General features: G+C 40.7%; 1 protein-coding gene and 1 long non-coding RNA gene across 7 annotated transcripts; both read left to right on the top strand.

Annotated features, from left to right (window-relative positions):
* The first annotated feature begins 227 nt into the window (after positions 1–227).
* LOC108954960 lies at positions 228–3,050 on the top strand. Of its 3 annotated transcripts, none has more exons than XR_005545432.1 (2): positions 228–1,692; positions 2,663–3,050. It is a non-coding gene; the product is annotated as an uncharacterized LOC108954960 (long non-coding RNA). The 3 variants fall into 3 exon arrangements; XR_005545433.1 differs by lacking the exon at positions 2,663–3,050 and adding an exon at positions 2,313–2,477; XR_001981018.2 differs by lacking the exon at positions 2,663–3,050 and adding an exon at positions 2,024–2,477.
* A 3,691-nt stretch (positions 3,051–6,741) lies between these two features.
* Positions 6,742–14,987, top strand: LOC104414960. 4 transcript variants are annotated; one of them, XM_039300960.1, is made up of 4 exons: positions 6,742–7,363; positions 8,285–8,584; positions 13,321–13,467; positions 14,544–14,987. In XM_039300960.1, the coding sequence occupies exons 2-4, from the start codon at positions 8,530–8,532 to the stop codon at positions 14,645–14,647; spliced, it is 306 nt and encodes a 101-aa protein (XP_039156894.1). In that variant the 5' UTR covers positions 6,742–7,363; positions 8,285–8,529; the 3' UTR covers positions 14,648–14,987. The 4 variants fall into 4 exon arrangements, 1 of the variants encoding a protein (XP_039156894.1); XR_005545952.1 differs by lacking the exons at positions 6,742–7,363; positions 8,285–8,584 and adding exons at positions 11,583–13,209; positions 13,948–14,139; XR_005545953.1 differs by lacking the exons at positions 6,742–7,363; positions 8,285–8,584 and adding an exon at positions 13,948–14,079 and having other exon boundaries at positions 11,580–13,467.
* The last annotated feature ends 209 nt before the right edge of the window (positions 14,988–15,196 follow it).

Here is a 15,196-nt window from a genome sequence, read left to right as displayed (position 1 = left end):
TGACAATTAGGTATCGCGCTTACCTTGCATTAATTTTTTATGTTAAAAAAAATTCTCAAAATAGTTCATTTGTGTTGTATTTATCCCAACTAATTTCCATGTAATTAGCCTAACGTGATTCATGGGATCATCTCTTCGGCCCCCTCCCCAAACCATGGGAAGAAAAAGACAGGATTTTGGAGAAAAAGACGGAGTTTTTAGAGCGAAACGCATTTGACAATTTAACATAATTTAAAGGGGACCGAAAATTTAGAAATTCCCAAAAGTTTTCAGATGCGCCGGCGCCGTGGAGGTAGTCGGAGATTATCTCTTCGGATGGGGCCGCCGGCGGGGGAGAAGACGTCGACGGCCGGCGGTGCGAGGCGGCGGAGCTCGGAGGCCTTCTTGAAGAGGCCCCTGCGCCTCTCCGAGTAGGCCACGATTCCCTCGGCCGAAGAGATGATCTCCGACTACTTCCGCGGCGGCGGCGGCGGCGGCGACGGCGAGGTGCCGCCGATGGGTCTGACCTGAGCGGGTGGACTGGAGTGAGGCTGAGTGGGATTATGGTGCGGCGGAGGAGGGCGTGGCATCCCTGATCGCGAAGTATGACCGGTCGTGATTTTGTACGAGGGTTTCTTGAATTTGCCAGAGAACTCGGCCATCGGCGGTGGAAGCTCGGGAGAGGAGTCGATGCTCTGCGATCTTCAGGGCTATGGATATAGTCGCGACCCCTTTTACGCTTAAAGATTTGGATGTTCCTCTGCGGTGTAAATGTGAAATGCGTGTGATTTTTCTCATTAAACTGCATTTTACATAATAAATGTGGTGGGTCGTGTTCAAATTCGTCTCTTTTTGGATGAGAAAAGCGTCTTTAGTCAGTTGCTTGATTATGTCTCTTTTGCTAGCTTATGAAAGAGACGAGCTTTGATTTAGACTGTCTTATTATGGTGATGAATTGATGGTCTCGGATGATGAATGCAATGCCAGTGAATGCAAAGCTTTCCACTGTCTGTGGAGTATTATTGTTCATGAGATCAGATTGTTTATGCAACAAATTATCTGTTCATTGATGACTTCTGTGGTAGAAACTTAGAAAATAGTTTTGGAGATAGTGGTTTTAAAATTTAGATCAGACTGTGATGCACGTCTCAAGAGGACATTGAGCGGATTGTTCTGCATCTATTTTATTTCTTTCGGGTAGTATGAAGAAGATAAAATTTCTGAAGGAACACAATTAGAAGCAGTGATATGGTAGTCCTGTTATATCTGCAATTCCTTTCTTTCTTATCTTATTGGAGACGGATGAGCTTTCCTCATTTGCATCTTTCTCATTGGACTCTGGCATAGACAAAAGATTGGGAGAATCTTCTATGCTTGACTTGCCTTCATAATAATTACCTATACTCTTGTAGGCATCTTAATGACGAAAATCATCAGATTCTTTACCATGCCATTGGTTGCTCATTTTACTACCAAAGGGTCTGTCTTTCAAGGGGGTGCACCAAGTTCCATCATTGAAGGTTTAGTATTGAAAGCAAGATTGTGGTGCTTGTCTATTGCAGATGATAGAGCAACTGTATTGGAGTCAGAGAAGCGGGCTTGGGAGAATTTGCCAGAAGCTCAGGCTATAAGAGAAGCTCTTGCTACTTGGAGGAATCATGATGCAGAAGCAAAGGAGAAATTGTAGTGCCGCCATCGTTGGGTTTGTCCCTGGTACGGTCTTTTCTCGAATTCTCTGATTCAGCAAGGATAGAACTTTCTGTAAACTATACTCTTGATGCGGAAGTTTGATAACATTCAGAACAAATAGGTCTAGGTGGTTGAGCAATTTTGCTTGACTCCTTTTAGTTAGTGTGTAAACCATGTATTTTATGAAATATTTTGCCAATTGGTCTTAATGATTCTGGCTATTAGGCTTTGCGCATTATCATTGATCAGCCTTTCTAGCTTGCAAGCTTATTTTGACCCTTACAGTTGCTCATTTTGCAATGTGAACTTTTAAACAACTGAGATGGTGTTTTGGATGCTTGAATTTTGTCTGCAGGAAAATGACTAAAATTACGCCAGATGCACACACTGCACATTACTCATCTCTGTCCTGGAATGATTTGGAATATCCTGAAATGTTTTGAGGGGCGATTTTCTGTTTGGCTGCTTGGCAATTAAATTCCTGTTCAGCGACTGAGATTTTCCTGTATGTGAGTCTTGGAAATTATAGGTTCTCTTGGCCTTGTTCTATATGTACTTCCCTGATCATCCTCCAGTGGTCTGTTTAGATTTGGCTGCTTGCTTGTCCTTATTGCTCATCTCCTCTCAAATCCCCTTCCACCCAGGTACCGTGGTTCAAATTTTTTTTGGCTTACTGAAGAGAACTCAGTAGCTGTCAAGTGCTTTTTCTTTTTGATCAGTTAGAACGAAGTTGTATAGATATAAACAACCAAAGCGCAGACTCTGTCATACGCATTTCTCTCTGCATTTTTGTGTAGGAAAATTTTTGATGTCTGAATAGCAAGTTTACTATCATTAATCACTGGGGCCGAATTTGCCTTTAAGAATATCAAGGCAGCTGGTTCTGTGCGATCAGGCTAGGAAACGTAATTACTTTGGAATGAATAGTGAAGAGCTGGATATTTTGTTTAGTTTCTTGCCCCTGTTGCTCTTTTTAACTTGAGCAATTGTTTAGGTCAAGAACGCGATGCCTTTTGGTGATTCAGACTTTACAATTGAAGAAACAGGAATACTTACAGAGAATTTCCAGTTGCAGAGCTGGTCAATGACCCATCTCACTTGGGCTGATGTGTAGACTTAGTTCGATGTGCAAAAGCTGATGAATGCACTACTTTTTCGCATTCACATCGATTTACAGTTGTCTCTTTTCAACTAATTATGTGAGCAATGAGTGTGTTGCAAGAAGAGAGCTTTCATGATTAGATGCTATTGATCATTCGGATAGCCGGTTTCTGGGGCAAGAATGATGAAGCTTGCTTAAGAGAGGGGAAATAGGAAGGTCGCTGCAATCATTTATATGGAAAGAGTTAGATCAAAATCAATTAGAGTGACATTATGGACTTACCTTTGCTTCTTAATCACGCATAACCCGCATAGTTGCGACAAAAGTAGCCCGTATAGCTTTCATCGATCATGTACAGTTACCATCTTCTAATCTACGACAGCTTAGTCCGATGTTTTGCGCCACATGAATAGCACAGGCATACGCTTCACTGGGGATAATACTCGGTAAGCATACTGTAGCTGAAATGCCATTATAGCGTGTTGCCTATCGAGGGTCTTGGGTTAGCCAAAAAAGTGGGAAAGCCTTTGGGATCCAACATCTAATATTACCTTAGGATTGCGTAAGCGTGACTAAGCACGATTTAGAATGAAAAACTGAGTGGTAATCCATCTTATTGGCCATTGAACAACTCGAGTTGTGCGATACATTCCCTATCCTTGAGTCTTTGGGAGCCATTGAATCATCCAAAGGGTCTGGGGAACCAAAAAGGGACAAGTCGACAAGCAAGCAACTTCATTTGTAAGAGATTTCAAGAACAACATGGAAAGTTCGATTAGTGGTCAAAGTTGCAACAGATCATTAGTCTTCTGTAGTGCTTGGTCGGCCTGCCTGAGAAAGTGCATCGCCTTCACCATCTAAGTGCGATGTTCGAGCGTGCGTCGATAGAACCGCAAAACCGGACGAAGAAGGAAAGAGGCTCAAATTATATGAAAAGGGTGTTTTGTGGATCGCGTTTGACGGGTGCTCGATCGATCGTATTGCTGTTGCGAGAGTAGCTTCGATCATACGGGGCCCGAGGAACCGGCTTGTGAATGTAGTTTAGGCACGCATGGCGCCGATTTGATTGCCGCACACCATGTATAAAATATTTCCACATTTAAGCTGCTCACCGTAATTTTGGTTGCTCTGCTTCGTATTTTAAAAATTCAAATTAATAGATGGCAACGATTGAATTTAGGCAAAGCCTAAAGCATGGAAGCATTGGTAGGCCTGGGAGGGGCAATGGTGGCTCTGATTCCCCTTAACGTGTATACAAAATTAATAGCATGCGGACAAAGGTAATTGATTGGTGTGTCATTGCTATCACACAAGTGACCCGTACATCAATTTTAGCTTGCCACAAAGCTGTAGTGATGAACAGAAAAAGGACATTCTTCATTTCTTGATTAGAAAAATTGATAGATTGAGGGGAAAAATAAATTATGGAGATCAAGTCCATTTAAACCATTTATTTGAGTCCTGTGATAGGATCCGTGTGATTAATCATACATATGCTTGAACCCATGATAATTAATAGTTCATATGGCTCCTGCCATTTGATTCGCAGATCATGGAATAATTTCTCTGATGGTCTGATATACCTCCTTTTCAACTTTTACACTTCATAAACATACGTTAGTCTCATTGTAAAGGGTAAATGTAAATTTGAAAATACAACAAATAGGTGAAAAACAGCATAAACCCTTTTAGATCTACATGTTGTATTCTTGATTGTCATAAATGAAAGAATTGAAAGTTAATTAGCAGAGCCCTGTCTTCTTATCGAATATAACTGTAGATTTAAATTGATGTATGTTCTGATCTACTTTTATAAGAACGGTGAGGCAAATACAAAAGGACAGGCAGCATCAAACCAAGATAATTCCACATGCGACGCCACCGATCACCAGTCTTCGCATGGAACGGTGGTGGAATCATCCTGGCATCAAGAATGACGCAGAGGCCACGATGATCTTGTCACTCTAACCAAAGTAGCTGTATTTGCTGCACGTTACGAAAAGATCCATGCCCAAAACAAACTCACTTGTTTTGACTATAACTGGCTTCTGTCGTTCGTGTTTTCAAAGAGTTCGCTATTTAGGTGGAGTGCTGTTTCTTGTTTTTGTGGTAGCGACATTCTTCGGAGCTTTTTTTGGAGGTTTTCAGACTGCTGAAAGAGTGAGCTCACAGCTCGTGAGGTGCAATATTTCATGTATTTTCACAACTGCTAACAAGCTTTTGACTTGAAGCTCGTAAAATGAGGGATATTTGGTGAGAACTTTTGTCTAGGCATAGATGCATTTTTCTTATTTGAAGCTTTCTTGGCCATCCAATCTTATCATCATGAACAAGGCTGCAGTTCCATTCCGATTTTGACTTGTTCAAACGCATTGTCCAAGATTCTTAATAAATGCCATGTGTTAGAATTCCAAAGCTGGATCTAACGTTAAATAAATAACATGATATTTTGTCCAGAGATACTAATAATAAAAGTCAGTTTGTTCTAAGTGTGTGTTTATGATTTGAAAATATTTTTGAAAAGCGATTACTTATATTGTTTATAAAATATTTTATCTTCGACAATTTATGCTTAATTATTTTTGTAGATGATAATTTTTTTTCCATTTATTTATTTTTATAAATAATCATTTTCTGAAAAATATTTTTCAATATATATTTTTTTTTTACAAAACGAATTCATTTTGAGTATCTAAATTGGTGCCCATGGATGCTTTTCATTTTTTCCATTCTTTTCCCAATAGATGGGGCTACAACGATTGCACCCTTCGACAAGGACAATGCATGTCGGATCAGGAAAAGGGTGATGTGATGTCTTTTATCTTGACGTCTCAGGAGCAGTCAAAACCTGGTAATTGGAAGAATACTGTGTGATTAGTTGAAAAGAGATTTTTTTGGGGTTCATCATTTTCCCTGGATATGATAGAAACTTGCAAAGAAGTCATTGCGATGTTAGTTTAGTATATCCCTAATTAATTTCATCGTGGACCAAATGGAAGAAGAATCGAGTATGCTAGAGATGAATGGAATAAGAATTAACCAATTCGATCAGGATCGACTTCAGGCTCTATGGTGCATCCTTGACTAATTTTTCATTCACAAGTGAGTTTGCACAAAATGCAGTTTAATTTGACTTCAAGCTATTATTCTAGTTGCAGTTTGAATCAGTAAATAAAATGCATATGTTGCAATCAATCTAAATTTATCATGACATATCCTCTTGGATAAATGCCTCCCCTTGCCAATTTGCATTGCCATTCTCCCAAAAATCATGAAAGGCCTGCAATAGGGAAGGAGCTCGTGGCTTCTCACAAATTCATCCATCGTTTGACTCATCTTGGAATTGCATTCCTCATGAAATGGAAATTCTGATGCTAGTTTGTAGGGTTCATTGTTAAGACAAAGTTCCATCCATTGAATCATGTTAGACTAGTGATGCTTGATGAACAACGTGTGAAAATTACAATAGTCAAGAACAAAGATCACTAGATTTCAATTTGGAGCAAGGATAAAAAAATCAAACTCTAACTCTCAGTCATTATTCCAACCTTCTTAATTAAAGAATAGCTAATGTGAATGTCAAGACTTGATTTTGTCATTTTACTTCTTTCTTAAATATATTTAGAGATCGTTTGACAATTATGCATTCAAAAGTGGTGTTGTGAATAAGGTGTCGCGTTTACTTCAAATTAGTTTTTTGTGTTACAAAACTCCTGAAACGATATATTCTTACTATATTTACTCTCAAATTAATTTTCGCATAACTAACCTAACATGATTTTTGAGATTAATCTCTTTGACCGTCCCCGAACCATGGGAAGAAAATAAATGGGATTTTGGAGAAAAAGACGGTGTTTTAGAGTGAATCGCACGTTTACCGATCTAACGTAAGTTAAAAAAGGACAAAAAAATTAGAAATTCCCAAAAGTTTTCAAATGCGCCGGCGCTGCGGAGGTAGCGGGAGATTATCTCTTCGGATAGGGCTCGCCGGCGGGGGACAAGACGCCGACGGGGACGGCGGTGTGAGGCGGCAGAGCTTCGAGACCTTCTTGAAGAGGCCCCTGCGCCTCTCCGAGTACGCCGCGATTCCCTCGGCCGAAGATATAATCTCCGACTACTTCCGCGGCGGCGGCGGCGGCGGCGACGGCGACGGCGACGTGGTGCGGCCGATTGGCCTGGCCGAGTGGGTTGGACTGCATTGAGGCTGAGTGGAATTCTTGGGCCGCGGAGGACGAGGACGTGGAGTCCCTGATCGGCGAAGTACGACGTCGTTCGTGATTTTGTACGCAAAGAAAGATTTGAGAAAGATTTGGAGAAGAATTCGTCTGCGATGGTCGGTGCTGGTGGCGATTCCGGAGCTGGGTTTGGTTGTAATGCTGAAATTTCGGCCGATCAAGAGATGGGTTCCGTTTTTGACAGCTTTAAAGCTCGTTGCCCGGCTCTCTTCCAGGACTGCGTTGGAGATGGCGACGGTTTCTTGACTTTGCCGGAGAACTCGGCCATCGGCGGTGGAAGGTCGGGAGATGAGTTGATGCTCTGCGATCTTCAGGGCTATGGATATAATCCCGACCACTTTCTTACACTTGAATACATGTAAATGTCACATTCTACAGAATGCATGGGGTGGGTCGTGTGCAAATTCGTCTCTTTTCAGATGAGAAAAGCATCATTTATTCAGTTGCTTTGTGGGTGAAGTTGGGGATAGGATGGGATGGCCAGTGGAGAAGGGCTTTGGAACTGTCTTATTCGATGGATCTGAATGGCAATGCCTGCAAAGCTTCCACTGTCTGTGGAGTATCATTGCTCATGAGATTGGATGGTTTATGCAGAAGGGCTTTGATTTCTTTTTAGACTGTCTTATCATGGCGATGAAACACTTTATTTTCTTCTTCTTTTTTTTCTTTCTTTTGACTGTCTCGATTGATGAATGGCAATGCCAGTGGGTGCAAAGCTTCAACTGTCTGTGGTAGTCTCGCCGTGGTCGGGCGAGGCCGCCGGCCCTCGTCGATCGGTCGCCGGCCATGGGCGAGGGGCCGGCGACCGGCGAGAAGAAGAAAAAAGAAAAGAAAAAAAAAAAAAATAAGAAAAAAAAAGAAAGAAAATAGAAAAAATAAAATAAATAAAAAATTATACAAATTTGTGTGTTTGTTCATTTTTTGAGATTGGATGGTTTATGCAGCTAATTATCAGTTTTTTGATGACTTACGTGGAAGAAACTTAGTAAATAGTTTTGGAGATAATGGTTTTAAAAATATACTTATGACTGAAAATTTCTGAAGGAACACATTGAGCGGATTATTCTGCGCCTATTTCATATCTTTCCGGGAGTAGGAAAAAGGTAAAATTTCTGAAGGAACACAATTAAAAGCAGTGATATGGTAGTCCTTTTATATTTGCAATTCCATTCTTTCTTAATCTTATTCATCTTTCTCTTTGGACTCTGGCATAGACAAAAGATTGGGAGAATCTTGTTTGCTTTGCTTGCCTTCATAATAATTACCTATACTCTTGTAGGCATCTTAATGACGAAGATCATTAGATTTTTTACCATGCCATTGGTTGCTCATTTTACTACCAAAGGGTCTGCCTTTCAAGGGGTCCACCAAGTTACATCATTGAAGGTATAGTATTGAAAGCGAGATTGTGGTGCTTGTATATTGCAGATGATAAACCGATTGTATTGGAGTCAGATAAGTGGGCTTGGGAGAATTTGCCAGAAGCTCAGGCTATGAGAGAAGCTCTTACTCCTTGGATAAATCATGATGCAGAAGCAAAGGATAATTTATAGTGCCGACATTGTTGGGTTTGTCCCTGGTATGATTTTTTCTCAAGTGCTCTCATTCAACAAGGATAGAACTTTCTGTAAACCATGCTCTTGATGGAGAAGTTTGATAACATTCAGAACAAATAGGTCTAGGTGGTTGAGCAATTGACTCCTTTTAATTAGTGTGTAAACCATTTACTTTGTGAAATATTTTGGCAATAGGTCTTAATGACTCTGGCTATTAGACTTTGTGCATTATCATTGATTAGCCTTTCTGGCTTGCAAGCTTATTTTGACCCTGCGGCTCCCCATTTTGTGGCTTCATTGTTAACATGCCAGAGGGATGATTGATGGCATGATCATACAGTAGTTTATTAGATTATGTTTATTCTTTCCACCTGTATAAGCTGGCAAAGAGCTCATAAATTGGATAACTGTAAATACTGATACTGTAAGCTGTGAGTGAGATGACAACGTGAACTTTTAAACAACTGAAACCGCGTTTTGGATGCTTGAATTTTGTACGGAGGAAATGACGTAAAATTACGCCAGACACCCATCTGCACATTGCTTGTCTTTGTCCTGGAATGAATTTGGAATATCCTGAAATGTTTTGAGGCGATTTTGTGTTCAGTTGCTTGACAATTAATTTCCTGTTCAGCGAGTGAGATTTTCCTGTATGTGAGTTTTGGAAATTATACGTTCTCTTCGCATTCTTCTGTATGTACTTCCCTGATCATCCTCCAACGGTCTGTTTAGAGTAGGCAGATTGCTTATCCATATTGCTAATCTCCTCTTGATTCTCCTTTCGCCCGGGTAACATGGTTAGCATTTTTTTGGGCTTACTGAAGAGAACTCAGTAGCTGTCATGTGCTTTTTCTTTTTGATCAGTTAGAATGGAGTTCTATAGAGATAAACGACCAAAGAACTGACTCTGTCATGCGCATTTCTCTCTGCAGTTTTGTGTAGGAATGAATAGCAAGTTTACTATCATTAGCCACTGGGGCCGAATTTACCTCTAGTGATAGAAAAACAGCGGGTCCTATGCAATCAGGGTAGTATACGTAATTACTCTGGAATGAATAGTGAAGAGCTGGATATTTTGTTTAGTTTCTTGTTCTCGTTGCTCTTTTTAACTCGAGCAATTGTTTAGGTCAAGAACGCGATGCCTTTAGGTGATTTGGACTTTACACTCGAAGAAACAGGAATACTTACAGAGAATTTCCGGTTGTGGGGCTGGTCAATGACCGATCTCACTTGGGCTGATGTGTAGATTTAGTTTGATGTGCAAAAGCTGATGATTGCACGCTACCTTTTCACATTCACACCGATTTAGAGTTGTCTCTTTTCTGCTAATTCTGTAAGCAATGAGTGTGTTGCAAGAAGAGAGTTTTTATGATTAGATGCTACTGATCATTCGGATAGCCCGTTTCTGGAGCAAGAATGACAAAGTTTGCTTAAGAGAGGAGAAATGGGAAGGTCGTTGCAATCATTTATGTAGAAAGAGTTAGATCAAAATCAGTTAGAGTGACATTATGGACTTACCTTTGCTTCTTAATTGCACATAACCCGCATGGTTGCAACCAAAGTAGGCTGTATAGCTTTCGTCGATCACGTACGGTTACCATCTTCTAATCTACGACAACTTAGTCTGATGTTTTGTGCCGCCTGAATGGCACCAGCATACGCTTCACTTGGGATAATACTCGGTAAGCACACTTGTAGCTGAAATGCCATTATAGTGTGTTGCCTATCGAGGGTTTTTGTGTTAGACAAAAAGAAAAAAACAAGTCATAAAGCCTCTGGGATCCGATATCTGATATTGCGTTAGGATTCCGTAAGCATGATTAAGTGGTTTCGGCAGGTCATAATTGTGATTTAGAACGAGAAAACTGAGTGGTAATCCATCTTATTGGCCATTGAACAACTTGAGTACTGTGATAAGTCCCCATCCTTGAGTCTTTGTGAGCCATTGAATAATCCAAAGGGAAGGATCTGGGGAACCAAAAAGGACAAGTCGACAGGCAAGCAACTTCATTTGAAAGAGACCTCAAGAACAACATGGATAGCTTGATTAGTGGTCAAAGATGCAACCGATCATTAGTCTTCTGTATTGGTTGGTCGGGCGGCCTGAGCAAGTGCATCGACTTCACCATCCGAGTGCGATGTTCGAACGTGCGTCGGCGGAGCCAGCTCATGTGGCAAAACCGACGAAGGAGGAAAGAGGCCGGGCTTGAGGCGAGACAAGGGGAGGGGTAGGAAACTAGGATTTGGGGTTCTCATTTGAAAACAATAAAAATTAAACTATATATATGTAACCGGTAAGAGATGGGTAGGAAATAGGGAATTAGGTTTTCAATAAAAAATATCGAAATTTAAAATACATATGATACTGCTTTGATCCGGATGGTCTGATTGGACAGTTTTACACTAAAATGGGATTTGAATTGGTACTTATTAGTTTTAATATTGGAATTGGGAACTAAATTGGTCCTCATGAGAATCATAAGTTCAAACCCAGTTTGGTCTAGCTATTGGTAGTTAGGTAACTCTTGATTCTTTTGCATGCTCCTAACTTAGATGATAGCAAATGGTGTCAAGTATCACCAATATGCATTGGGCATTGTCTTGAAAATCATGAAGGGCTTGTAGTACGGAAGGAGCTCATCCCTTCTCTCAAATTGATGATCTTTTGATTCATTCTAGAATTGCATTCTTTATGGAATGAAAATCCAAACACTAATTTAGTTTATAAGATTCAATGTTAAGGCGAAATTCCATCCATGTGAATCACGCTAGGCTAGTGATGCTTGCCGAACAACGTGTTAAAATCACAATGGTCAAGAGTGAAATCATAATTTGCAACAATTTTTGTGAAATCAAACTCTAACTCTCAACCTTTATTTGGGCCTTCTCAATTAAAGTATAACTAGTACAAATGCCAGAACTGTGATTTTACTGTTTTACTTGTCCCTTGAGCAAATTCAGAGAATGGACAAATTTGATGATTATGCATTCAAAAGTGGTGTTGTAAATAAGATATCGTGTTTATCTTAAATTAGTTTTTTGTGTTAGAAAAATTCCCGAGGCGGTATACTCAGGCGACAATTTATCCAAGCTAATTTTTGTGTAACTAGCCAAACGCTACTCGTGAGATTATCTCTTCGGCCCGTCCCCAAACCATGGGAAGAAAAATACAGGGATTTTGGAGAAAAAAATACGGTGTTTTTAGAGCGAAACACACATTTGACAATCTACGTAAGTTCAACGAGGACCAAAAAATTAGGAAATTCCGAGAAGTTATCAAATGCGCCGGCGCCGCGGAGGTAGTCGGAGATTATCTCTTCGGACAGGGCCCGCCGGCGGGGGAGAAGACGCCGACGGGGACGGCGGTGCGAGGCGGCGGAGCGAGGAGGCCTTCTTGAAGAGGCCCCTGCGCCTCTCCTTGTACGCCACGATTCCCTCGGCCGAAGAGATGATCTCTGACTACTTCGGCGGCGGCGGCGACGGCGACGGAGGTGGTGCCGCCGATGGGTGTGACCGAGTAGGTTGGACTGGATTGAGGCTGAGTGGGATTCTGGCGCGACGGAGCAGCAGGACGTGGAGTCCCTGATCTGCGAAGTATGACACCGTTCGTGATTTTGTACGCAAACAAATTGGAAAGATTTGGAGAAGGATTCGTCTTGCGATGATCGGTGCGGGTGGCGATTCCGGAGCTGGGTTTGGTTGTAATTCTGAAATTTCGGCCGATCAGGAAATGGGTTCCGTTTTCGAGAGCTTTAAAGCTCGTTGCCCGGCTCTCTTCGAGGACTGCGTTGGAGATGGCGACGGTTTATCGACTTTGCCGGAGAGCTTGGCCATCGGCGGTGGAATCTCGGAAGAGGAGTCGATGCTCCGTGATCTTGAGGGCTATGGATATAATCCCAACCACTTTCTTACACTTGAAAATTTGGATGTTCCTCTGCGATGTAAATGTGAAATGCATCTGATTTTTCTTATTGAACTGCATGGTCCATAATACATGTTGTGGGTCGCGTTCAAATTCGTCTTTTTTCGGATGAGAAAAGCATCATTTAGTCAGTTGCTTTGTGGGTAAGGTCGGGGATAGGATGGAAATTCATGATTTGTTGCTAGCTTGTAAAAGAGAAGAGCTTTGATTTAGACTGTCTTATTATGGCGATGAATTGACTATCTTGGATGATGAATGGCAATGCCAGTGAATGTGAAACTTTCCCTGTCTGTACAGTATTATTGTTCATGAGATCTGATAGTTTATACCACTAATTACCAATTCATTGACGAGTTATGTGGGAGAAACTTAAAAATAGTTTTGGAGATAGTGGTTTTAAAACTGTACTTACAACTGTGATGCATGTTTCAAGAGGACATTGAGTGAGTTGTTCTGCATCTATTTCATATCGGGTAGTATGAATAAGGTAAAGTTTCTGAAGGAAAACAATTAAAAGCAGTGATTTGGTAGTCCTGTTGTATTTGCAATTCCTTTCTTTCTTATCTCGTTGGAGACAGATGAGCTTTCCTCACTTGCATCTTTCTCACTGGGCTTTGGCATAGACATAAGATTGGGATAATCTTGTTTGCTTGACCTGCCTTCATAATAATTGCCTAGACTCTTGTAGGCATCTTAATGATGAAGATCATCAGATTCTTTATCATGGTAATTGGTTGCTTATTTTACTATCAAAGGTCTGTCTTTCAAGGGGTCCACCAAGTTCCATCATTGAAGGTATATCATTGAAAGCAAGATAGTTGTGCTTGTATATTGCAGATGATAAAGCGACTGTATTGGAGTCAGAGAAGTGGGCTTGGGAGAATTTGCCGGAAGCGCAGGCTGTAAGAGAAGCTCTTACTCCTTGGAGAAATTGTGACGCAGAAAGGAGAATTCACATTGCCGCCATTGTTGGGTTTGTCCCTGGTACGATTTTTCTCAAATTCTCTTGTTCAACAAGTATAGAACTTTCTGTAAACCATGCTCTTGGTGGAGAAGTTTGATAACATTCACAAGTAAATAGGTCTAGGTGGTCAAGCAATTGACTCCTTTTAATTATTGTGTAAACCATGTATTTTGTGAAATATTTTGGCAATAGGTCTTAATGACTCTGGGTATTAGACTCTGTGCACTATCATTGATCAGCCTTTCTGGCTTGCAAGCTTATTTTGACCCTTGTGGCTCCCCATTTTGTGGCTTTCTTGTCAACATGCCAGAGGGATGATTAATGGGATGATCACACAGTAGTTTATTGGATTATGTTTATTCTTTTGCCTTTATAAGTTGGCAAAGAGTTCATAAAATTGGATGACTGTAAATATTGATGCTGCAAGCTGTGAGTGAGATGACAATGTGAACTTTTAAACAACTGATATTGTGTTTTGGATGCTTGAATTTTGTCTGCAGGAAATGATGTAAAACTACGCCAGACATCCATCTGCACATTGCTTGTCTCTGTCCTGGAATGAATTTGGAATATCCTGGATATGTTTTGAGGCGATTTTGTGTTTGGCTGCTTGGCATTTAATTTCCTGTTCAGTGAGTCATATCTTCCTGTACATGAGTTTTGGAAATTATGCATTCTCTTCGCATTGTTCGGTATGTACTTCCCTGATCATCCTCCAATGGTTTGTTTAAAGTAGGCAGATTGCTTGTCCATATTGCTAATCTCCTCTTGATTCTCCTCTCGCCTGGGTAACATGGTTCGCATTTTTTTGGGCTTACTGAAGAGAACTCAGTAGCTGTCATGTGCTTTTTCTTTTTGATCAGTTGGAATGGAGTTCTATAGAGATAAATGACCAAAGAACCGACTCTGTCATGGGCATTTCTCTCTGCAGTTATGTGTATCTTGTGTAGGAAAAAATTGACGTCCAAATAGCAAGTTTTAAGAAAATCAAAGCAGCACTTCTATGTGATCAGGCTAGTAAACGTGATTACTCAGGATTGAATAGTGAAGAGCTGATTATTTAGTTTCTTATTCTTGTTGCTCTTTTTAACTTCAGGTGATTCAGACTTTACACTTGAAGAAACAGGGGTACTTACAGAGAATTTCCAGTCATGGCATTGGTCAATGACCAATCTTACTTGGGCTGATATGCAGACTTAGTTCGATGTGCAAAAGCTGATGAATGGTATAACTTGATTGTATCCTTATCACTCTGCAAATGTGTGAAAGAAAAGTCGCAATGTCTGCACTATTCTTTCACGTTCACATCGATTTGAAGTTGTCTCTTTTCTTCTAATCATGTGAGCAATGAGTGTGTTGCAAGCAGAGAGTTTATTGATTAGATGCTACTGATCATTCGGATAGCCCGTTTCTGGGGCAAGAATGGATCTTTGCTTAAGATAGGAGAAATAGGAAGGTCGCCGCAATCATTTAATGTGAGGTCATACTCTTTCGTGGAAAGAGTAAGATCAAAATCAATAAGAGTGACATTATGAACTTACCTTTGCTTCTTTTTTTTGTTTTTTTTTGATCTGTAACTTACCTTTGCTTCTTAATCAGGCATAATCTGCATAGTTGGGACAAAAGTAGCCTGTCTTACTTTCGTCGATCATGTAACGGTTAGCATATTCTAATATATGACAACTTAGTCTAATGTTTTGCGTCAAATGAATAGAGCTGGCATACACTTCACTTGGGATACTCGGGCCC

The sequence above is a fragment of the Eucalyptus grandis genome, chromosome 8 (genome assembly GCF_016545825.1).
Source record: "Eucalyptus grandis isolate ANBG69807.140 chromosome 8, ASM1654582v1, whole genome shotgun sequence".
Taxonomy (NCBI): domain Eukaryota; kingdom Viridiplantae; phylum Streptophyta; class Magnoliopsida; order Myrtales; family Myrtaceae; genus Eucalyptus; species Eucalyptus grandis.
Note: the sequence above shows the minus strand (reverse complement) of the source record. Positions and strands in the feature narration are given on the sequence as shown.